This window comes from Oncorhynchus keta, chromosome 6 (genome assembly GCF_023373465.1).
Source record: "Oncorhynchus keta strain PuntledgeMale-10-30-2019 chromosome 6, Oket_V2, whole genome shotgun sequence".
NCBI classification, from domain to species: Eukaryota; Metazoa; Chordata; class Actinopteri; order Salmoniformes; family Salmonidae; genus Oncorhynchus; species Oncorhynchus keta.
The window spans coordinates 15292672-15316086 of NC_068426.1; the positions used below are offsets into that span (position 1 = coordinate 15292672).

Genomic DNA, 23415 nt, shown 5'->3' on the forward strand with positions numbered 1-23415 from the left:
CATCCAGAGTGATCATGGGCCTCTTGGCTGCATCTCTGATCAGTCTTCTCCTTGTATGAGCTGAAAGTTGAGGGACGGCCAGGTCTTGGTAGATTTGCAGTGGTCTGATACTCCTTCCATTTCAATATTATCGCTTGCACAGTGCTCCTTGGGATGTTTAAAGCTTGGGAAATCTTTTTGTATCCAAATCCGGCTTTAAACTTCTTCACAACAGTATCTCGGACCTGCCTGGTGTGTTCCTTGTTCTTCATGATGCTCTCTGCGCTTTTAACGGAACTCAGACTATCACAGTGCAGCATTTATACAGAGACTTGATTACACACAAGTGGATTGTATTTATCATCATTAGTCATCTGGGTCAACATTGGATCATTCAGAGATCCTCACTGAACTTCTGGAGAGAGTTTGCTGCACTGAAAGTAAAAGGGCTGAATAATTTTGCACGCCCAATTTTTCAGTTTTTGATTTGTTAAAAAAGTTTGAAATATCCAAAAAATGTCATTCCACTTCATGATTGTGTCCCACTTGTTGATTCTTCACAAAAAAAAAGTTATCTTTATGTTTGAAGCCTGAAATGTGGCAAAAGGTCGCAAAGTTCAAGGGGGCCGAATACTTTCGCAAGGCACTGTATATACTTTTTCCTATTGTATTATTGACTGTAAGTTTGATTATTCCATGTGTAACTCTGGAGTTGTGTCGAACTGCTTTGTTTTATCTTGGCCAGGTCGCAGTTGTAAATGAGAACTTGTTCTCAACGAGCCTACCTGGTTCAATAAAGGTGAAATAAAAAATATAAAAATGTGTAACAGTGAATGCTGTGACTTTCCATGCATCTGTCACTGACACCTCGTTCGTTGACCCCACGATGTGTGAATAGTCTTATATTGCTAAACCTTGCCCTCACGTTTGCTGAAGATTTGCCAAGTGACTTATGACATGACAGTGACTTATTTTGGCGCATTGCTCTCATCATAAAGTGGTCTAACTAAAATGTTAAATCAGACGGTATCCAACATTTAGCAGGCCCTACCCTTGTTGTAATGGGACGTTCTAGGCAACCAACATGGTTTCTAACAACGTAGAAGTGCATTAATCAAGCATGAATGCACTGAAAACAGTATTTATTGTTAAAATGTACACATTAATACAGTGTATTCATCTAAAAAATAAAAAATTATTGAACTTTGTGCAAATTATTTCCACATTTAGATTATATTTAAAAAAACATGAACAACCAAAACTGGCTGACAGGGTAGTACAAATAGTGAGAAAATACTTAACATGCAAAACAGCTTCAATAAAAAAAATAAGATATTATTAAAAAAAAAAAATTAAACAGGAAATTGGTCCATGATTTACCATCAACAGATTTTGTGAATATACAATGTAGCACAAAATACTTCTCTATGGCATTAAATTAAAATGAGAACGTTAGGATTTCTGGTCAGTCACAATGCTCTCACTCTACATTCCTCCACGATAGGGTGTTATACAAACATTTATGCATCCAGTAAACAAACCACTTGCAAATTCCAAAGAACTCTCCTAAAAACCACATGGATCATAGTCAGTTGGAAATTGAGAAACCAGATCACAAATATTCTGAAATTTAAAAAAAATAATAATAAAAAGTGTCCATTGAGAGTTTGATGTCGAGCTCTGGCCCCCTCTTGGTGGTCTATGAGCATCCTGGCATGATTTACTACAGCAGAACAGTAACTTTCCCAGGGACTACTACACATGGAAACTGGCCTACTGGTATTAACAAATCTGGTTCAGTACATTAAATATTTATGTATATGCTCAACATTGTACATCGTCCACAACAAAACAATCAAATAATAAGAAAACAGCTATAATAATCAAAGAATGCAGCATTTGTGATGTAAAATGTGCTTTAAAAAACATTTTGTTCAAAGCCTTCCGTTTTTCTCCATATGTATGCCATTCATCAGATTGAGAAGTCAGGAATTGCATAAAGTGAACACAAATAGCAATTCCTTATTCTCAAAGATAGAACTCTGACATCAAACAATTAATCTCACTTTCCTGTGAAATGAGTCGAAGTCCCCTCTCACGAACAAAAGTGATGACTTCACAGATACCTTCATCTTCATAAACTCAGTTTAAAAAACACTACATATCTGAAAACAACATATGGCAATGCAGACAATAGCAAAAATAAACAATGGAAAATCTGCAACTTAAAAGAAACCTTGAAAATAAATACTTAATGGAATAACAATGCTGTTCAATGTTAATGAATTATACACCTCTGAAAAAAAAAAAAAACTGTTGACTCCCAACCAAATTCTTGATAAAATTTAAAAAAAAAAAATCTACCTGGTCACATACACTGAATGTACAAAACATTAGGAACATGAGACTGACCAGGTAAATCCAGGTGAAAGCTACGATCCCTTGTTGGTCACTTGTTAAATCCACTTCAATCAGTGTAGATGAAGGGGAGGAGACAGGTTAAAGAATCATTTTTAAGCCTTGAGACATGGATTATGTATGTGTGCCATTCCGAGGGTGAATGGGCAAGACAAAATATTTAAGAGCCTTTGAACAGGGAATGGTAGTAGGTGCCTGGTGGAGTGTCAAGAACTGCAATGCTGCTGGGTTTCACACTCAACAGTTTGTTTTCCAAGTGCATCAAGAATGGTCCACCACCCAAAGGACACCCAGCCAACTTGATACAACTGTAGGAAGCATTGGGAGTATAATTGGGTCAGGATCCCTGTTGAAAAGTTAACACCTGTGAGTCCATGCCCCGACATATTGAGGCTGTTCTGAGGGCAAAAGGGGGTGCAACTCAATATTAGGAAAGGCTTTCCTAATGTTTTGTACACTCAGTGTATATCATCACTGATGCACGGAATTGTGCAAAACATGAGTGGGGATTTGGCCCGTAAAATTGTAAACAAAAATGCTCTCCGGGTTCCATTTCCATCTGTATAAATTGTAAAGCTATTACATAATGCTACGGTCAACTATGGCACAGTACTATAACTTTGTTCTTCCATACTGTACTGAAGGCACAATGCACATTTAAGTTCCGATGATGCAGAGCAGGAGAGGATTTTGGGAGAGGCATAGGGTCCTACAACACCGTGGTTCGTATAAACCTACTGTCCTATTGAAATCAATGGATATGCTTAGCACTCGTCACAGGATTCAAGTGTAAAGTGCATACAGTACACACACGCTACAATCAACTGAGACAGTAGTGCTCATGACCTTCAAGGCCTCAAGACACCACATTGTATCCTCTGGGTTTAATCAAAGCCATGAACACATTTTCTATGCTAAGACACAGTGACCTCTTCATTTTTCCAATAAAGCAAGTGAATACTGATTTGACAGAGGCGTATAACTGTAAAGCAATTATTTTCCTGCACTTATCTGACCTAGTGCAAAGAGTATTCTTTTTTTTGCTTGAATAACAGAGCAGTTCCAGAGATGAATAATAGTTACCAACAAAAATATTGTTGTGCGTTTTTTGGTTAGCAACAAAGAAAACGCATCTGCATGCGTTTGGTGAGGATGGAAACTGAAAGCTGATTAAAGCTCTGGTGACAGATGTCGTGTCCAGGGTTTGTCCATGGTAACAGGGATGCTGTTTGGTGGTCATGAGAGCGACAATAGAAAGGATGACGGCTATTCGAGAGCGTTTACTTGACATTTTGTCCATGGTAGTAGGGGTACTGCATGTGATAAAAGGCTGGTTTCTGTAGAGACAGAGATGCTGCTGGTTGTAAGGCATCACAGTTAATGGCTCAGTTGTCTCCTGGCAGACATGTAAACTGGCCATTTGAGCCACCTGGTGGTCATCAGTTTCCACTCTAAGGTCTGCAGGAAACACGCGCACTTCAGCGGAACTCATCTATAGGCTTACCTGTCTATGATTCACTCTCCATTGTCACAGTTACCGTCTGGGCTACGTCTGAAACACAAGGGTTCTAGGGTCAGGCAGCACACAGACACATGGCTACTTGACATTACAGGATATCTATGGGGAATCTACATACCATCCTGATGGCCCTCAATGTGGTTAATGTTGTTGCCAAGGATGTGCTTGGGGCTTGCCAGACCATCTACAGAGCTGTTGGAGGACAAGGCAGAGATTCATTTAATGAATTAGGTGAGATCATTTTACTGAATCAGGAAATAAATAAATCAACCCGAGAAACCATAAATAACCTTTTGCCGTTGATCTGGAGGCCCACAGCTATTTGCTCAGGATCTAAGGTCAGCAACCGGGTGACAAAACTGTGTCCATCACCATGACTAACGGAGAGAAAGGAGAGGAGAGAGAGAGAACGGGGGGGGCATTTGGTATTTAAACCCTGCACTAAGTTTCTAATTACTTTTTAAAATGTTTTTTTTTAAACAATACAAAACATACAAATAACATCACACCTGCATCTCCAGAACCCTTATCACTCTCTGCCACATGGCTCAAACTGCACCCTTTTGTTTCTCTCCGTCGCCCACGCACTTTCAACATTCAGATAATAAGGCACTTGAACTTTCCATTGTGTTAACAACGGAGGATTGGTTTATTTCCAGGTTACGTATACGTTTTTTCAAGGTGACTGACGAGAAAAGTATTGTCCAACCCATTGGGTATCTCACTGCACCCTCATATGCCATGTCTGGATTAAAAGACAGATTGATTTAAAGTACATTTACACTAATACTTCTGACAGCTAACTTTCTCAATCCGCCCCTAACTTTTGGACTTTATAACAATCCCAGAAGGCATTGGATTATTGCCTCATTGTTAGTTTTACACTTAAAATATGACTCTGCAGTTGTGCTGTAGAATTTGTGAATTTTGTCTCTTGTATAATAAATTCAATACCTTATTTTATACTGGATTAAGCCTACATTTTCGCTAACTGTCATTTCGTTAGTTATGTTCCAACATTCCCTCCATCTTGTGCCAATATCAGTTATTTTTCCATTTTAGTTCCAATAGTTTTTGTCAGTTGGATAGGCTTGTATATCTTACCTATCATATGAACATCCTGTTCTGACTCAAATAGGATTCCCTCAAGATTGCTCTGTTGTCCAAAATATCAAATAGACATTGTGATACGTTTTAAGTTGCATACATTTTAAAATATCTACATTAGTCAATCCAAAATTGCTTTGTAATGCTGTCATGGAAATATGTGTGTTTCTATGACTTTAGATTTAAAATGTGGACCAATTTATTTATTGTGGAATTCTGAAAAGCTATCCAAGGACTGTTCGATAGGCTTGTGTTTTTATGAGGTCATATTGGTTTTTGTAGAATACGTAAAAAAATGTCCATGTTGTTCTTAACTATGAAGTTGTTAATGTTCTTAGCTTTTTCCTTTGAAAATAAGACACGTAAAAAGATTCTGGGGTGAACATGTGCATCTTCAAAACGTACCCATTTTTCCTCTTTCATGCATTTAACTATATGTCACAAGCAAAAGCCTTGAGAGGCGAGTTGATACAATTCCAAGTCTGGAAGGTTAAAACCAACATTTAGACATAGGAAGATGTAAAATGTTACTTTTTATTCTAGCAGTATTATTTGCCCATATACAGTCTGTTATGCCCGAGTATACTTCGGTGCGGTAATTCGTATTACCAAGAATAACTACACTTTGGGAGCCATTCCATTCTGAAAAGGTTAATTATACCGCTTAGATTTCTGTGAAGATTGTTCCATTTAATTAGGTCTGCTTTCATATTGGTGAGTGATGGGATCAAGTTCTTTATATATTTTTCACTTATTAAGCATCCTAAGTATTTGAAATGTTTTGTGGTCCACTTAAAAAAACAATTCTAAAGCTCCAAAAGAATAGGTAGATAGTAGACTTGGTGTTTTCACCTGGTGTAGATGGGAAACATCCAGTACTTCTTCTGGTCTCCAAACACCTCCACCACGTTCCTACTGAAGCCCAGAGAGAAGCCATTTTTGTCTGGGCCATTTCTGAAGACAGGAGCCCTGAAAGCCTCTGAAATAAAAACCAATGGCAAACAATGATAAAAATGTTGTCAACAATCAATCAAGACAATAGTGGATGAGATGTTCTGTGTTACAGCATGGTGAGGCATGGCAGCTACCTATGGTGGTCCTGTTCTTTCCCACAAGCCACAGATGGTAGCTGAAAAGCGACAGGATGCTGATGAAGAACATTGCCGCCACAAAAAACAGAAACAACACGTGGAATTTGGCGTGAGTGTCGGGCAGCTGATTCTTGAGAGGGAAGAGAGAGGAAAGCCGTTAGTGACGTCATACTTTTCAACAGAACCACACAGTAGTAATGTTAACCTTCTGCACAGACACACAGGATGTGCACAGACACACAGGATCAGTCAGTTGTAAATGACAATGGGTGACCTCATTCTGGAGAAGCAGAATCTGAGCCTACATGACTGTTCAGTGAATGGCCCCAGCAGGTACTACATACAGTACAGACCTTTGGTTGTCTGTGAATTCAATATGCAAAATAAGACATGCTAAACAACCAATCCTGTCCAACTCCACACTGGGCCTCAGTTGGCCAAGATGACAGTGGGCATTCATTGTCACAAGCAAGGCAGCATACAACACAGACAAGGACAGAAGCCCAGTCTTAACACTCAAGGAGGAACAGACAACGGCTTATGCTGCAAGACAAGAGTGTTTGACACATACTGAAGAGAATCCCTCAACAGCGACTTGTACATCAGAGACAAAAGGCCTGTGAATGCCATTATGGGTGGAGCTTCTCTAGCTTACCTTACTGTGACTTGCCATTAGTGGCAATAGGCTATTCAAAGAAGTGCACCCTTACTTTTTAAACTAACCATGACGATCAGATGGTGACAATCTTGCATTTTACCTGAGGACAATCCCCAACAGATCTCCTTCGGCAATGCTTTAGGCAAAGTATTAGAGACAGATTGTTAGTGGAGAAATGTGTGCAACTATTTTACAGCGATTAGATATAAAAATAAATCTGACATGCACACTGCTCAAATTTGAGGTGGATTATGTAGAGGATTTGGGTATTGGCTAATTGGAACATGCGATCGGAGATCTTACTGCTGTCAGTGTTTACACTCAACCACTAAGCTCTGGCTAGGGAAGAAATGAAAGGCAGCTAGAGTATTACTTAGTAGTACTTACTGTCCAGAATTTTATGAAATACTGCAGGACAGTAGCAGCGATAAACACACAATACAGCATGGAGTAGGCCAGAAACAAGACAAAGAACTTGTAGTTCGAAAATCCAACACAGTTATTCACCCTGAGCAAGAAACAGAGAGAGGGGTAAATTAATCAGTCAACGTGGCTCCTGCTGCCTTCTCCACTAGTTGCCTCTATTCTCTAATCTGTATCAAATACAGTGATGACACAGTCTAAAGAATTATCTGTTTGCGAGCTGGGTAATCCCTTTTCCAATGCTGTACTAGACAAAACAGTGACTTCATCAAGTAAAAAGGTCAGACAGATCAAATATGCTGATGCAGTAGAATGGAGAGGATTAAACTCCCCACTGAACCAATCACTATCAAGAACTTCACACACAAAAGGAGTGTACTGTTGCTAAGCATCTAAATTACAAGAACGGACTGAGGTGTTACATACCATGGACAGTGATGATCCATCTTCAGTACACACCTGAGAGAGAGAACAAAAAAAACAAGGGAAAGAAGAAAATAGTATATTACTTTGGAGTTGAAGCATCTAAAAAGGCTCCACATAAAATCCAATGGTGCATCTCATCTGAACCCCATAGAGACAGAACTAACTGAACTCACATGTCACAGGTGGAGCAGTGGTGGCAGCGGTCGGGTTTGATCACCTGACAGTGGTCACAGTACCGGACGGCTGTGGAGAACATACCAATACACCTGCTCAATCATCATCAGCTTTAAATCCAAGGTGTGTGTGTCCCAACCATGTGTCGACTGTATTGTATTCTCACCTCCGGTCCCAGTGCGTGTGTAGACAGGCAATCCTACGGCCACTTTCTTCAGGATGTCCTGCTGAGCGTCTGGCTGCTCCTTCTCATACTGCTCCTTCTCCACTTTGGCCAGACAAAACTCATGGGAGAACAGAGAGAGTTTCACCAAGTATGTTATAACATAGTTAGTATCAGTAGTCATGCATCTAAAAATTAGGGCCCAGTTGAAATGTGAAACAAGTAACTTGAGATTGAGACAGAGTAATCCCACTTCACAACCATATGCTCTCACACACTCCTATGTGAACATCTGCTGTACAGTGTAATTACAGAGCGCCTAGGGAACCACCCAGCCCAGTGCCCATTCCCCTGGCCCCGTGGCATTGTGGTGTAGCATCTCATGGGAGGCAGAATTAGTACTACTGGTGAAGACAGATACACTGTGTATTAGGGCTGTCTCCGACTAAAATCTTGACTGACCGAAAGTAGTCTGTTCTTATGACCAGTCGGAATTTTAAAACATGCATTTTTCCATATATAAACACAACATATGTTTGAATGAAATCAACTATATGTTGGCTACTGAGCTTATCTGATGCTTTAAGCACTGATTAAAAATTAAGAAACAAATTACTTAAGCGAGAGCCAGAGATCAAGATAGCCTAAACAGAAGCAGAAGACGGTAATAGGCTACACCAGCGGTCAGTAACCTTTTCCATTTGGAGTGCCATGTTATCCTACCATTTCTACTGATCTGCATGCCAGTTACAATTTACATATGCACATTTTAAGTTGTAATAAAGTCTATATATCTCAGAATCAATGTCATGTGGTAAATCAATATTCTATCTAAATGAAAATGATACAAATCTAAAAGTAACTTTATCGCCATTGGCAATATGTAAAAAGCCAACAAACAAAAACATTGCAGCCCACAGGAAGAAAATATCCTGATAAAAATAAATATCCTATAAATCACATTGGCTACACATGGCCTGTCTGTAAGGAACTTGAAACATTGTATCAACTATTAATTTGGTCTGAGCTAGCAAACTTGCAACATTGTATAAAATATTCTGGGCCATATCCTGAGCTAGTGGGATGCGGACAGACTGACACAGCTGTAGGATATTTGTGCATGGGATAAGAAGTAATTGGGTAGGCCTATTTTACAACATTTCCACAGGAAACAGAAATTGCCATAACCAAACAAACATTGTAGATGAGAAATTATGGTAATTAACTGTAAATGTACTACTGGTGATACTGGTGTGCCATCCCAGCGGCATCCGCAATGGATTAGCCCACTCAGACAGGCGTCTCGTGTGCTATACATTTAAAATATATATATATACTTGCCACCACCCCACATCAGCCAACAGCCTATCGACCAGTAGACTAAATTGGGTCAGCCCTACTCTGTATACCTCTTTAGAGGGGCTGGCAGGCCTACTGCAGATAGTCTTCCAGTAGGACCAGATAAACATGATGAAGAACAGGTGGAAGACAACCAGGTATGATACTGTTGGAGAGAGGGAGCAAGAACAAAAAACAACCAGGTATGATACAATAGAGTTTGTGTGATCAAAGACAGTTGTGAAAGCACCAAATGTTTCTGAATGTTACTTACTTTTTTCTGCATTATTTGGGATTGTAACTGAAACAGACAAAGCACACACAAAGAGAGAAAATAGGAGTTTAGAGAGGGCATCTGATTGATGCGTCTGCAGAGTTACAGTACTACAGTAGTATGCTCACATCTACAGACCCCCTCCTCTCACCCCCCCCAGCGGTAGCCTGGCACTACCAGTGGGGGACCCACCCATCACAGAATGCTTTGTTTGCCCTGCTGAAGGGATGCCCCTGATTACAGCCACTCACTGACTGACTGACTGACAGACATGCATGTGATTGTACCATCAGCAGCAGAAACAGGCTAAAACAGGTTTAGTCACAGAGGTTCACATGACGAGTCAACTATATGGGAATAAGAGTATTTGAGGGCAGGGTAGCCTCATATCAAATGGCTCTTAAGATTATTGGCACAATCTAATACAGAATCACAGCCCAGATGAGACCTAGGCTAAAGAATGTCAAAATAAGAAATAATTTAGGTCAAAGGGGCTCCCGAGTGGTGCAAGACACTGCTTCTCAGTGCAAGAGGCGTCACTAGAGTCCCTGGTTCGAATGCAGGCTGTATCACGCACATTCTAACTATGAGCATGATTGGCTATCCGCAACAAAGTAGTCTTTCACTGTTTCACCTGTTTTCGTCCCACCACATTTCTGTACTGTTTCCCGAATCCTACACATCCTCCAGCTGGGCAGTCAAGCAACTTAGTTTCAATGAGGAAACAAACCCCGTTAATCATCCTAAAACGATAATTGTATACTTACAGATACAGAGTTCCACGACGTATGCATAATAAGACCAGCCAACGACCAGGTTGATGAAAATAACAGGTATCCAAGCTAAACTCCGTTGACAGCACTTTAGTACATGATGCGGCGCCATCTTTAATCCTGCGGAAAATAGTGGTGTGACGTCAAAGCTCCAGTTTTTTGACTGAACCGAAGATGATCTATTATATTGACAAGATAGTCGAGTAGCTGCTCTAACAAATGACTGAACAATGGAAATACATGTCCTCAAAGATGGAAGGCAAACGGGAGGAGTCAATATCAGGTGGAACCATTCTAGCCAATCAGAAAGGGAAGATACGCGAGTGAACAACACGCACAGCTCCAATATAAATGTAGTCGTTTTTTCCCGAATTGCCGAAACGCCACGTGCGGCCACTTATATAGTGCATTCGTAACAACCTCACAATTACGAAACGTGTATTCGATCAAATAAGCCTCACGTGGAAAATTAGCAGTTACATTTTATGCTCGACCAAATTCGACACTGTCTCATTGACCTCCATACAAGAAAAATACGAGGTCCGACTGGAAAACCCGATTCGAATAGTCATCCAAATCGGAATTTCCACTCTGGAACTCGGATATCTTTTTTACAGCTTTTTAGACTTTACAACCTGAAGATCACTGACGTCATTATTTGACCTCGTATTATTTCGAGTTCCCAGTTGATTTGAACGCGGCATCAACCCTTTCGCTTCACCACTTCCGTTCTCACTGAACCAATGAACGCCTCTTCTCCATCAGATTAATTCACCACACATCTGTACACATCTGTTCACATCTGTGAACTGGTAGGCCATGGAGACTGGACGTGAATTGATAATCTTATTAAATTACCGAATTGTGTGGGGGTGGGTGATTCTAATAAGTTACTATTGCAATGTCTGCTTGTGTTCATTGTTTGAATAGGCTTCTTAAGTTTGTAATTTCCACTTTAAAACGTCAGACTTGATTTCCATAAGGAAACATTTATCAACCCCTACAAAAAATGTCCATTAATTATAATCCACTTAATAATTCACATTTCCTGTTGTTGCAAAATGATTTCCCTGCTGTAGCAAACTGGCTCAAATGAAGATCTTATGCCTGTAAGCCTAATACAGGGGTCTTCAACCTTATCATGCCCAGGGAGCCCCTCCCTGGCATACGGTGACCCAGAGACCCCATCATACTTTATCAATTCATTTTTTAATGTCTTATCTTATCATCAGGTGAATGATAATAGCAAGAAAAAGTTTGAAACATTTTTAAATTAATAGATTTGGAAGATAGTTTTTCATTATTTTGACCTCCCACATTCTAATTGGAAGAGGAGGTGTAAACTCTAACATAGCCTATTATCTAGAAAGGTAACTCCAAACCCATGTTCGCTAAGAGCAGTTGTTTAGGCCAATGTAGGCCAATGTCCAAGTCAAGAAAGCTTACCAGCAGCCAGTGGCACTTCCCGCGCTGGTAGCCTATTCTCGGATGCTTTTTCAAGGTCTATGTCAGATATTCCAGTGAGTGTAATTGGCTCCAATGAGTGTAGTTTGATCAATATTAGTTGATAAATAAAGTTGACATCATTAGAATATATTCGCCTCTTTTCTACTGTAGGTATGTCGCTAGCGATATACATTTTTGTTTTTAAATAACACTGAAAATAAAATATTATTTCTATTATTATATAGGACCCACTACAGTACCTTCGTGGACCCCCAGTTGAAAAGCCCTGGCCACATGAGAATGGATGTTTTATATGCTTCACCTCATGTGTCAAAGTTTATGACCTGGTTGCCAAACTTGCCATATTTTTTGGAGATAAGAGATAGGCTGTGCCGGGTACCTACTGTTTATTTTAATTTTAATATGCAAATGTTGTTTACTTCTGAGGTCAATTTGTGTACGATTATAATTTGTCACATGTAAGCCCCAGCTTCACATGGCCAAACCCTACAGCCTTACTCAAGCTGAGATGAGCTATTATATATATTATTTTATTGGCCAAAGTACAGTGCTCCTACCGAGAAACAGAGGGCAGCAGTGCTATTGAAAAAGACACCCGCAGACTAGTTCGTAGCTGTCACGAGTCCGACCGAGGGTGTTTCCCCTTCCCGGGCGGGTGGAGCTCGGCGGTCGTCGTCACCGGCCTATTAGCTGCCACTGATTGTTTCCCCCCCCCCTCCTTGTATGTTTAGTGGTAGCACCTGTTCATGTTAATTAGTTTGTCTTTATTAGACAGCCGGCCCGCCTGGTTGTTGTGCGGGATTATTTCATTGTAAACTTTGGCTCTGTTGTAAAGGTACGTGTTTGTGCCTGGTCGTGATTTTTTTTTTTTTCCATTGTAATTTTTGATTCCCTGTGTTTGGGAAAGTAACTTTTGTGAGCACCCTGTGGTGCATTGGTGCTATTAAAAGACGCACAGCATTGAACTCTGTCTCCTGCATTTGACTCCACACCCACGACACCCGGAGCATTACAGTAGCCTACATGATCCAATTTAAGCTAATTTAAGTCTGCCTGTAACCATGAGAGTATAGCAGATAAACAAAGTCAACTGAACATAATTGATCAACAGGCTAACGGTCCAAAATGAGTGCAGATACAAATACACAATTCAAATCACATTTTATTTGTCACATGTGCCGAATACAACAGGTGTAGTGAAATTAGGTGTGCCTTACAAGGAAATGTTTACTTACAAGCCCTTAACCAACAATGCAGTTTTAAGAAAATACCCCCGAAAAATGAAGAGATAATAATAACAAATAATTCAAGAGCAGCAGTAAATAACAATAGCAGGGCTGTATACAGGGGGTACCAGTACAGAGTCAATGTGCCAGTGTCGAAGTAATTGAGGTAACATGTACATGTAGGTACAGTTATTAAAGTGACTATGCATAGATAATAACAATTATGTTAGCACAGCTGAAAACTGCTGTGCTTATTAAAGAAGAAATAACACTGTCCTTCTTTAGACTAGTTGAGTATCTGGAGCATCAGCATTTGTGTGTTCGATTACAGGCTCAAAATGGCCCGAACCATGAACTTTCTTCTGAAACTCGTCAGTCTGTTTTTGTTCTGAGAAATTAAGGCTATTACATGTGAGAAATTGCCAAGAAACTGAAGATCTCATACAGCGCTGTGTACCACTCCCTTCAAAGTACTGCGCAAACTGGCTCTAACCAGAATAGAAAGAGGAGTGAGAGGCCCTGGTGCACAACTGAGCAAGAGGACAAGTACATTAGAGTATCTGGTTTGAGAAACAAACACCTCACAAGTCCTCAACTGGCAGCTTCATTAAATAGTACCTGCAAAACACCAGTCTCAACATCAACAGTGAAGAGGTGACTCTGGGAAGCTGTCCTTCTAGGCAGAAGAAAAAGCAAAGAAAAAGCCATATCTCAGACTGACCAATAAAAGAAAAGATTAAGATGGGCAAAGAACACAGACACTGGCCAGAGGAACTCTGCCTAGAAGGCCAGCATCCCGGAGTCGCCTCCTCACTGTTGATGTTGAGACTGGTGTTTTGCAGGTACTATTTAATGAGTTGGCTGAACGCCATGACCGGGCATTGGACAGTTAGCTGAAGCAATTCCGCAGTTTGTCTGGGAGGCAGCCTACCACGGTGGTAATCCCACAGCCGCTCAGAAACCCAGCTGTTAGCAGAGCCGTCTCATCGACCACTCCACCTTCTCGGGAGCACCGTTTACCCCCCCGAAACGCTTCAATGGAGAGTAGAGCATCTGTTGGGTGTTTCTTCTAGCTCAGTGTGCCCTCATTTTCAAGCTTCAGCCCTCCTCTTTCCCCTCAGGCTATCTTGGAGTGATCCATCTCATCACGTGGATGTCCGGGAGGGCTCTCACGTGAGCTACTGCTGTATGGGAAGCAGCCGGCCATATGCGTTAGTCTGGAGGGATTTGTGGGAGAGGTGAAGGTTTTTTACACCCCGTTCTCTGGAAGAGAAACTGCTCGGAAGCTAATTCAGCTTCGGCAGGACTCCTGCAGTGTGGCTGGATTTCCGCACGTTGGCAGCGGAGAGTGCTTGGAACCAGGAAGCACTGTTAGATATGTTCCTGCAAGGCGTCTCTGGGGAGGTCAAGGACGAGCTTGTTGTTCAGGAGTTACCTACGGATCTCGATTCCCTCATCGCTTTGACCATCAGAATCGATGGGTGACTTCGCTAACACGTCCAGGGATTCCACCTTGCATCCGAGTCATCCCGGAAGTCCCCGGCGATCCCATTTCCAAGAGAACCCGAGGCTTCCTGACCTTGCCTGAGAGTCGCCGAAGACTGCTGTGTCAACGCCTATGCAACTAGGTAGAGCTGGGCTATTGCCAGCGGAACGGCAATACAGGATTGACACAAAGAGTCAAAGGACTCTTGGTAATTCTGTGTCCTCTTGTCCTTTAAAGAGATCAGGCTCACTAGTAGGAGTGAGTACTCCTTCTTCTCTTGCTCGCACCCCTGTCCATGCCATTCTGCTGTGGGGAAACCAGTCTAAGTCTTTTCGGGTCCTCATTGACTCTGGGACGGATGAGAGTTTTTTTGGATGCTACTCTGGCTTCTGAGCTGAACATCCCCACTCAGCCTCTCTCCACTCCCATGGATGTTAGAGCACTGGATGGGCGGTCTATAGGTTGGGTCACTCATATTACCACTCCCATCAACCTACGGGTGTCAGGGAATCACAGCGAGACTATTCAATTCCTGCTCATCAAGTCTCCTCAGATTCCAGTGGTATTGGGATTCTCCTGGCTCCAGCGACCCAATCTCCTCATCAACTGGTCTACTGGTGCCATCATGGGCTGGAGTCCATTCTGCCACGCCCAGTGTCTGAAGTCAGCGCAACCTGCCCCGGGACGTCCTCCCCGGGGCTGGAGAAGGTGCCCCGGACCACTCTGCCATTCCCGCGGAGTACCAGGACCTTCGGGAGATGATCAACAAGGCTTGGGCTACTTCACTTCCGTCAAGGCTATGGACACCTACATTGGGGACTCCCTAGCTGCAGGATTTATATGTCCTTCGTCCTCTCTTGCCGGCGCAGGGTTCTTCTTTTATAGAAGAAGGACAATTGACTACTGGGGACAATGAAATAAGGTTAAAGAACTGCTACCCGCTACCACTCATCTCCTCTGCCTTCGATCCACTACAGGGGGCCACCATGTTTTCGAAGCTGGATCTACGGAACGCTAACCCCCGGGTGCAGATACGGGAGAGGGATGAGTGCACAACTCATGGCCAGTGGCCAGCACGAGTATTTGGTCATGCCATTTGTCCTTACCAACACCTCTGCTGTGTTCCAGGCTCTGGTAAATTATGTTCTCCACGATATGTTGAACCGGTTCATCTTCATCTACATTGATGACATCCTCGTCTTCTCCCACTCCCCCCAAGAAGATGTGATCCATGTTCGACAGGTTCTTCAACGCCTCCTGGAGAACCAGCTGTTTGTTAAGGCAGAGAAGTGCGAGTTCCATCACTCCACCATCCTCTTTCTGGGGGTAAATCTTCTCAGCTGGTAGTTTCCACATGGATCCTGGGAAGGTGAGGCCTGTGGTGGATTGACCCCAGCCTTCGTCCAGGGTGCAGTTGGAACGTTTCCTGGGGTTCGCCAACTTCTATCCTCGCTTCATCTGGGGATACAGCACCATGGCAGCACCAAATACACCCTGTGTATTTATACCTGTGTTCTCTGTTTGTCTGTTGCCAGTTCGTCTTGTTTGTCAAGTCAACCAGCATTTTTGTATCAGCTCCTGGTTTTCCCCAGTCTCTCTTTTCTCGTCCTCCTGGTTTTTGACCCTTGCCTGTCCTAACCCTAAGCCCACCCGCCTGACCTCTCTGCTTGCCCCTGCCTGCCGTCCTGTACCTTTGCACCACGTATCTTGATTATCGACCTCTGTCTGACCTTACCCTGAGCCTGCCTGCCGTCTTTTACCTTTGCAACTGTTGCTGTAATAAACATTGTTACTTTGAGACTGTCTGCATCTCATCTGGGTCTTATCTTATCCTGATACTAAAGTGTTCTGGTGAAAGTAGTACTTGAAGTCTGAATGAATGAAGCGGAAAAGAGAAGAGAGAAAGGTGTGAAAGATGGAGACCAGGTTAGAGAGGTGGATGTGAAAGATGGAGACCAGGATAGAGAGGTGGATGTGAAAGATGGAGACCAGGATAGAGAGGTGGATGTGAAAGATGGAGACCAGGATAGAGAGGTGGATGTGAAAAATGGAGACCAGGATAGAGAGGTGGATGTGAAAGATGGGAGACCGGGGTAGAGAAGTGGATGTGAAAGATGGAGACCAGGTTAGAGAGGTGGATGTGAAAGATGGAGACCAGGTTAGAGAGGTGGATGTGAAAGATGGAGACCAGGATAGAGAGGTGGATGTGAAAGATGGAGACCAGGTTAGAGAGGTGGATGTGAAAGATGGAGACCAGGTTAGAGAGGTGGATGTGAAAGATGGAGACCAGGTTAGAGAGGTGGATGTGAAATATGGAGACCAGGTTAGAGAGGTGGATGTGAAAGATGGAGACCAGGATAGAGAGGTGGATGTGAAAGATGGAGACCAGGGTAGAGAGGTGGATGTGAAAGATGGAGACCGGGGTAGAGAAGTGGATGTGAAAGATGGAGACCGGGGTAGAGAGGTGGATGTGAAAGATGGAGACCAGGATAGAGAGGTGGATGTGAAAGATGGAGACCGGGGTAGAGAAGTGGATGTGAAAGATGGAGACCGGGGTAGAGAGGTGGATGTGGAAGATGGAGACAGGGAAGAGTGATAGAGTAAAATCTTTGCACTCGTCTTTTGTTACTAGCTATAACTATACTGATAACTTCTTTAATGAGGAAAAGTGTACTTACTATGACTGATATGTGGTTGTCTCAATTAGCTATCTTAATAAGATGAATGCACTAACTGTAAGTCGCTGTGGATAAGAGTGTCTGCTGAATTACTCAAATGGGAAGGAGTGGAGGAGAGAGGCATGTAAAAACAGAAATTGAGGAATGACGCAAAAATTAGGCGAGATAATGAAGATGGAAGAGGGTGGAATCACACTCAAGAAACTGTGTTGGATAGGATGGCAACAAGCTCTCTGAGTGGAGTGCATAATGAATTCCATTAGAAGATGTATGTGCGCGTGTGTGTGTGTATGTTCATTTGTGTGAGAGAGTGAGAGAAAATTAGTTCTCTGCTTCCAGGCGATATAGAAGGAAAAATCCTCTCAGAGACTACATGCTCAGCCCAGACAGAGCTCTATGCTATTCAGCAATAACGTGCAACATAAGTACATTAGAGCTTTAATAGCTCTCAAATTCCACAGTCCCTTCAAATCCTAATTTTCCAGATTTACACAAATCCTATATGTGGGACATGGATCTGTCAGGAATGGAACCATGTTTTATTCAATTGGATTTATGTAATTAATACGAAAGGCTTGTTTGTCATCCTCCCTGATCTTGATTTTTGTTGAAGTTGTTGGAGAGGTCAAGGCAGTGAGGATTTGTGTTGGGAGGGAGCATTTACAGGCAAACTCATGCCACATGCACTCTTAAAATCAATGAATAAATATAGCCCGAACAAGTCAGGAATGACACGCTGCATTTACAGGCAAAGACAGAGACATACACACATCAACATACAACAGGTAAAATGCATACGTAACAACACAGGGGACATGAAACTCAGACAGAGGTGTAAACAAAAATAGACAGAGAGATAGAGAGAGGAGGGGGTATCAGCGATAGAGAAAGAGTAAGAAAGATGAGAGTGGTGTCTGGGGTGGGATGATGAAAGCCTCTGGCTCTGCTCCATCACTGACGAAAGCTGCTCAGCCCCTCAGTTGCCATGGAGACCTGCAGGAGCAGCCAGAGAAAAAGAGTGGATAGGGAGATGGGAGGGGCATGTGAGGGCGAAATAGAGGAGAAAGAGCTGGAGGGGAGAGATAGGCAAAGGGAGGGATAGAGAGAGGAGAGAGAAACATACTGCAAGCAATTGAAGCACAGCCAGTCTGCAGAGACGGGAAAAAGCGTAAGGTACGAGAAAATAATGGTAAATGTTCAGTTAGCTATAGGTGGGTGATAGAAATAGAGCACGAAGTAGGAAGATAACAGCAGACAGGAATATAGAGATTCAAAATGGATGTACAGTCGGAGAGTAGCGAACCCTCGCCATGCGATCCCCAGCCTCCTGGAAAAATCAGAAAAGCCTTCAAGCTGTTTGGGAAGCGCAAGCCAGGCAGCATCTTCTCCATACGTGGCAAAGGCGAGGGGAACAACAAGTCACCTATCGCCAGGAGCAAGACAGTGGACGGATTAAAGGAGTCTGTGGCAGCAGAGTCGGAGCTGGAGAAGGACAAGGAGCCGGAGAAGGAGCAAGAACCAGAGGTGAGTCAGAGAGAGGAGCAGGAACCAGAGGAGGAGCCCCTGGGTGATGATGGAAATCCCCCCATCCCTTCTGCCGAGCTTCCCTCCATCTCCTCCATCACCTCCGCCAAATCACTCAGCTTCCTGATGAAGCTGCAGCGCAGCCGACAAGGAGGAGTAGACCGCAGGTTCCGTACAGAGTCTCAGCCAACAATGCGTCAGCGTCGGGGCTTGAAAGGTCTCTTCGGCAGTATGGGATGGAATCAGCGAGAGGATGCCAGCGACGAGGCCGATACCCCTCCGAGCCCTCTCCTCATGTCGTCCTGTACAAACAGCATGGAGATCATCAAGGAGGACATGACTTTGACACCCAGACCTGCACCTCACAGCCTGGATGTCCCAGAACCTGAGTCTGGACAAGGGTCCCCTGTTTCTTCCAAGAGCCCCACAGTGCAGGAGAGCTCAGCCTCTATCCCACCAGAGACAACGGCTCTCTCAGCGGCTACATACAGTGTCACTGGATCTAATGAGGATGTAGCGTCGCCTCTGCCCACCATTGAACCACCACCGCTGGATCCTGCTGTGGATCGTCTGAGGTCGCTGCTTGCAGACATCTCCTCTCTGATAAGCTTCGACTCGCTGTCCGGATGTGGAGACATCACTGCTGAAGTGGAGGCAGAGTGGGGCAAAGCCAGCACCACTGTCGGAACCGGACCTGGGACCAAGGGAGCTGTGGCTGGAGAGAGTACCTCAACTACTCTTTCAGCCAAATCTGCCCCTTCCCCTATACCAACCCCTGCTCCTACTGCTGCTAATTCAGCTAGTACAACCCCTATCCCAATGCTTACCCCTTCCTCTGCCCCTACTACCAAACCTGAACCTACCAGCTGGTCGATAAAACCTGAACCTAACCCTATTGTGACAACCAAACCCTCAACTATGCCCACAACTATCACTAGCCCTACCACCAAATCAAGCCCCAAAACAAAAACCTCCCCTCCACCAACAACAAAATCCACCCCAAGCCCTGCCCCTATTGGCATCACTGCTACCTCTACTTTCAAACCTGCTCCAGTAGTAAACTCATCCCCACCTCCTGCTCCAGTGGTAACCTCATCCCCACCTCCTGCTCCAGTAGTAACGTCATCCCCACCTCCTGCTCCAATGGTAACCTCATCCCCACCTCCAGCACCTGTAGTAACATCATCTCCACCTCCTGCTCCAGTGGTAACCTCATCCCCACTTCCACCCCCTGTAGTAACCTCATCCCCACCTCCTGCTCCAGTGGTAACCTCATCCCCACCTCCTGCTCCAGTAGTAACCTCATTCCCACCTGCTCCAGTAGTAACCTCATTCCCACCTGCTCCAGTAGTAACCTCATCCCCACCTGCTCCAGTAGTAACCTCATCCAAGCCAGCTCCTGTAACCACCCCAGCCACTTTTACCTTTACCCCACCACCTAAAATTAGCTCTGCCCCATGTCTGGATTCCATTACCGCACCTCCTTCCCTAACATCCTTTTATCCTATGGCTGTCCTGAGCTCAGCATTTAAAATCCCCTTTATCCCAGTTCCAGTGCCAGCCTCAGTCACTAGCCCTGCTCCTGTACAAACCCCCTCTTCAATTCTATCTGACTCAAAGGCTCCCCCTGCCCCTACTCCAACACCAATCCCTATGTCTAAGACTCCTCCTTTCCGTACCCCTGCCCCTAACACAACTCCAGTCCCTATGTCTAAGACAACCCCTGTCTCTGCCCCTGCCCCAGTCCCTTCCTCTATGCCCTCTCCTGTTCTCACCCCTCTCCCTCTGCAGGATACACCTCTTGCCTCTGCTCAGGTGAAGGGTTGTGAGCGCAAGGCCTCTCTGAATAGAGGAGAGGACATGACGAGTCCAAACGGCATGGATGTGCAGGGTGCCTGGAAAAATTCACCCAAGAGAGAAGAGAAAAGTCATGTTACACAGAATGAAATACACATGGTCCCCCAGGGCCCCCCCACAGAGAAGAAGACGCGCCCAGTGAGGGCAGCAGGGCTCAGTAAGATCCCTGTCTGTGGTGGAGGCAGGATGGGCAAGTTGCCACTCCGTGAGAGTCAGCCCACTGACCACAAGGGGTGCTGGGACCCACCTATTACAGGGCTGGAAGAGGGGAGTCAACGCCCCAGCTTACGGCACGAAGTCAGCAAGGACACAATTAGTAACTCCTCTACTGAAGCTGAAGTCGAGGCCAGCCTGTCCCCTGTAAAACATAGCCCGGAGGAGAGTCGCCAGCTCCGGCAACCCACAGTCTACAGGGGTATACCACGTGACTCCAAGATACCTGTCAAGCTGGGAGTCCAGTGCAATATCCCTGTCCCCCAAGGAGCTAAGGAGCTCCCACGCTCCAAGATACCCTTGTCCAAGGTTCCTGTCCGCAGGATCGGCAATAAGCTCACAGCCACCACAGCTGCCAGCACTCAAATCAGAAAATAATGCTAAGAGACTGCTTCAAACTTAAACATCCAAATGGTTGCTTTCACTCAAAATCATTATTTTAACATTATCACATGGGCACCCTTTGCCCTGTATATTTACAAAGACAGTCCAATAATTGTTTTGCTCTGGTTCATCTTCATGACTTTCTCAAATGGCTCTCTATCCCACATCGCTGAAGTCTCTTTACTTATCCACACCAACAACAGCTTCAGAGCAACACTAACACGGAGGCTGAGGCTGAAGAACAACAACACATCTCCCCTGGGAACCGGAGTAATGACCATGGCTCCCTTGTATTGTGCCAACTTGACAGATGCATTCAGCCAAGGTTCAGGGCTAATCTCAACCTGGGATAAAATGGTGGTTGAGGAGGACGGTCACAACAACGTTTGTTTGGGATGTATCATTAAAGGGGACACGGTACGGTAGCATACCAAGGTCAGAAGCAACAACACATGGAGGAGAGAGATATTCTTAAGGGTGCTTTTTTCCTACTGACTATCAGAGTGAAAAATCTACTTTTTCTACAATACTTTTTATCTTTTGTTACTCCCTCTTTTTGAATTACTGTCTAAAAATCCTGTTTTCTTTTTCTTTTGATAAGTGATACTGTAGCCTTCGTGCCAAGAGGGTCCACGCCTCTGAAGAAACGCAACAAACAAACCAGTATCCTGTAACATCTCTGGATGTACAGCAATATGAGCCAGACGACTCTTCCTACTTTTCTCCACGTTTTTTATTTACACTGTGTGGAACTGTACAGACCCTGCCGGGCTGCTGCCTGCTCAAAAATAACAATCAATCACACTGTGTACTTTGGGAAAGACTGTTGCCCTGGATGGAGTTCATTATGGATGGGACGGCCCCTATGGAAGGTTTGGACAGGGGGTAAGCCTGTATAACGGACCCTGTGGAGTTTGAGTTACACTGAGTAGATGCTGAACGCTTCAGATGTTGGAAGGGTGCATCCCTTTACCCATCCCACCAATCTATACCTATTCCCCAGGTCGTTGCTGTAAATGATCATGTGTTCTCAGTCAAATTACCTGGTAAAATAAGTATAAATAAAAATAGCGGTGGTCATGCTCAGATGATGACAATATTTGTGTTTATACATGATCCATGTTTCCTATTTAATCAATAAAACAATGTGAGTACACTGTACGTAAGTCACCCTAAAATGACCCTAGATATCTCTGAGTGTGATGTCAAGGATCCATTTCACAACTACTGTTTTCAGTAACGTGTGACTTTGATGCAGTATTTGTATAACAACAGCACAGCGTCTGAAGCTTCTTCATCTGAATAGATAGCGTAGGGATATGTGCACAAACGATGCAGTTAGCTGATGGAGATCAATGTGTCAGCTTTATTTTAACAGATGGCATAAGGATTTGCATATACACTCTTCAACCCTCGGTGTCTATCTCTCACATTACATACCTAAGGAATTGCTATGCCTATCTTAAGCTGAGATAAATGACACATTGTGTAACTTCATTTCATGTGTGGATGCATCTTAGGATGTAGAAGCATCATGGAGGGATAAGTCTATGTGGGTCCTGAGGATGTAGAGACAGCATGGAGGGTAAGTCTATGTGGGTCCTGAGGATGTAGAGACAGCATGGAGGGATAAGTCAATGTGGGTCCTGAGGATGTAGAGACAGCATGGAGGGATAAGTCAATGTGGGTCCTGAGGATGTAGATCAATAGTATGTGTATGTTCATACAGTATGCATGAGTAAGAGACAGTATCAGCAGTGAGGGTAGGGCTCAATGGTGTGGTGACAAACCATTCCACCCCAAAACTGTCTCTACTGCAGTGGCATTATGTTAGGCCTGACACCATTAGAACAGAGGAGGGGAGGGACTGAGGATGTAGAGACAGCATGGAGGACAGCATGGGGAAAGAGGCAGCATTCCAGTCCTTTAAGACAGCATAACCTCCTGGGTCCTGAGGCTACCATATCATGTAGGCATTATAATGTCAATGTGACTGAGGATGTGCACTGGAGGGGGATGGTCCAATCTCAATGTGGGTCCAGAGCAGCATGGAGGGATTCTGGGTCCATGTAGAGACCATGGAGGGAAACCCACTGACCTGGAGGGTGATCCTGAGGATGTAGGGGCATGGAGGGATAAGTCTTTTAGTAGAGAAATGGAGAGAGAAATAAAGGATGTGTATGTATTTACAGTATAAGGAGACAGTATCAGCAGGAGAGGGTGTTTTATTTGGTCAA

At 43.9% G+C, this 23415-nt stretch overlaps 2 protein-coding genes across 5 annotated transcripts; one reads left to right on the top strand and one right to left on the bottom strand.

Annotated features, from left to right (window-relative positions):
- Positions 1–1104: 1104 nt before the first annotated feature.
- On the bottom strand, positions 1105–10679 carry LOC118385052 (palmitoyltransferase ZDHHC20-B-like). 4 transcript variants are annotated; one of them, XM_035771858.2, is made up of 14 exons: positions 10338–10679; positions 9571–9597; positions 9368–9462; positions 7962–8079; positions 7795–7864; positions 7622–7654; positions 7160–7280; positions 6873–6908; positions 6112–6244; positions 5876–6002; positions 4207–4293; positions 4035–4108; positions 3902–3949; positions 1105–2743 (listed from the first exon to the last, which is right to left on the bottom strand). In XM_035771858.2, exons 1-13 carry the CDS (start codon positions 10453–10455, stop codon positions 3906–3908), a joined length of 1083 nt encoding a protein of 360 aa, XP_035627751.1. In that variant the 5' UTR covers positions 10456–10679; the 3' UTR covers positions 1105–2743; positions 3902–3905. The 4 variants fall into 4 exon arrangements, with proteins under 4 accessions (XP_035627751.1, XP_035627750.1, XP_035627749.1 ...); XM_035771857.2 differs by having other exon boundaries at positions 1105–3734; XM_035771856.2 differs by having other exon boundaries at positions 1105–3949; positions 10338–10677.
- A 7199-nt stretch (positions 10680–17878) lies between these two features.
- On the top strand, positions 17879–22359 carry si:ch211-244c8.4 (APC membrane recruitment protein 2). The gene has a single exon (XM_052520846.1). The coding sequence runs from the start codon at positions 18476–18478 to the stop codon at positions 21170–21172; it is 2697 nt and encodes an 898-aa protein (XP_052376806.1). The 5' UTR covers positions 17879–18475; the 3' UTR covers positions 21173–22359.
- The last annotated feature ends 1056 nt before the right edge of the window (positions 22360–23415 follow it).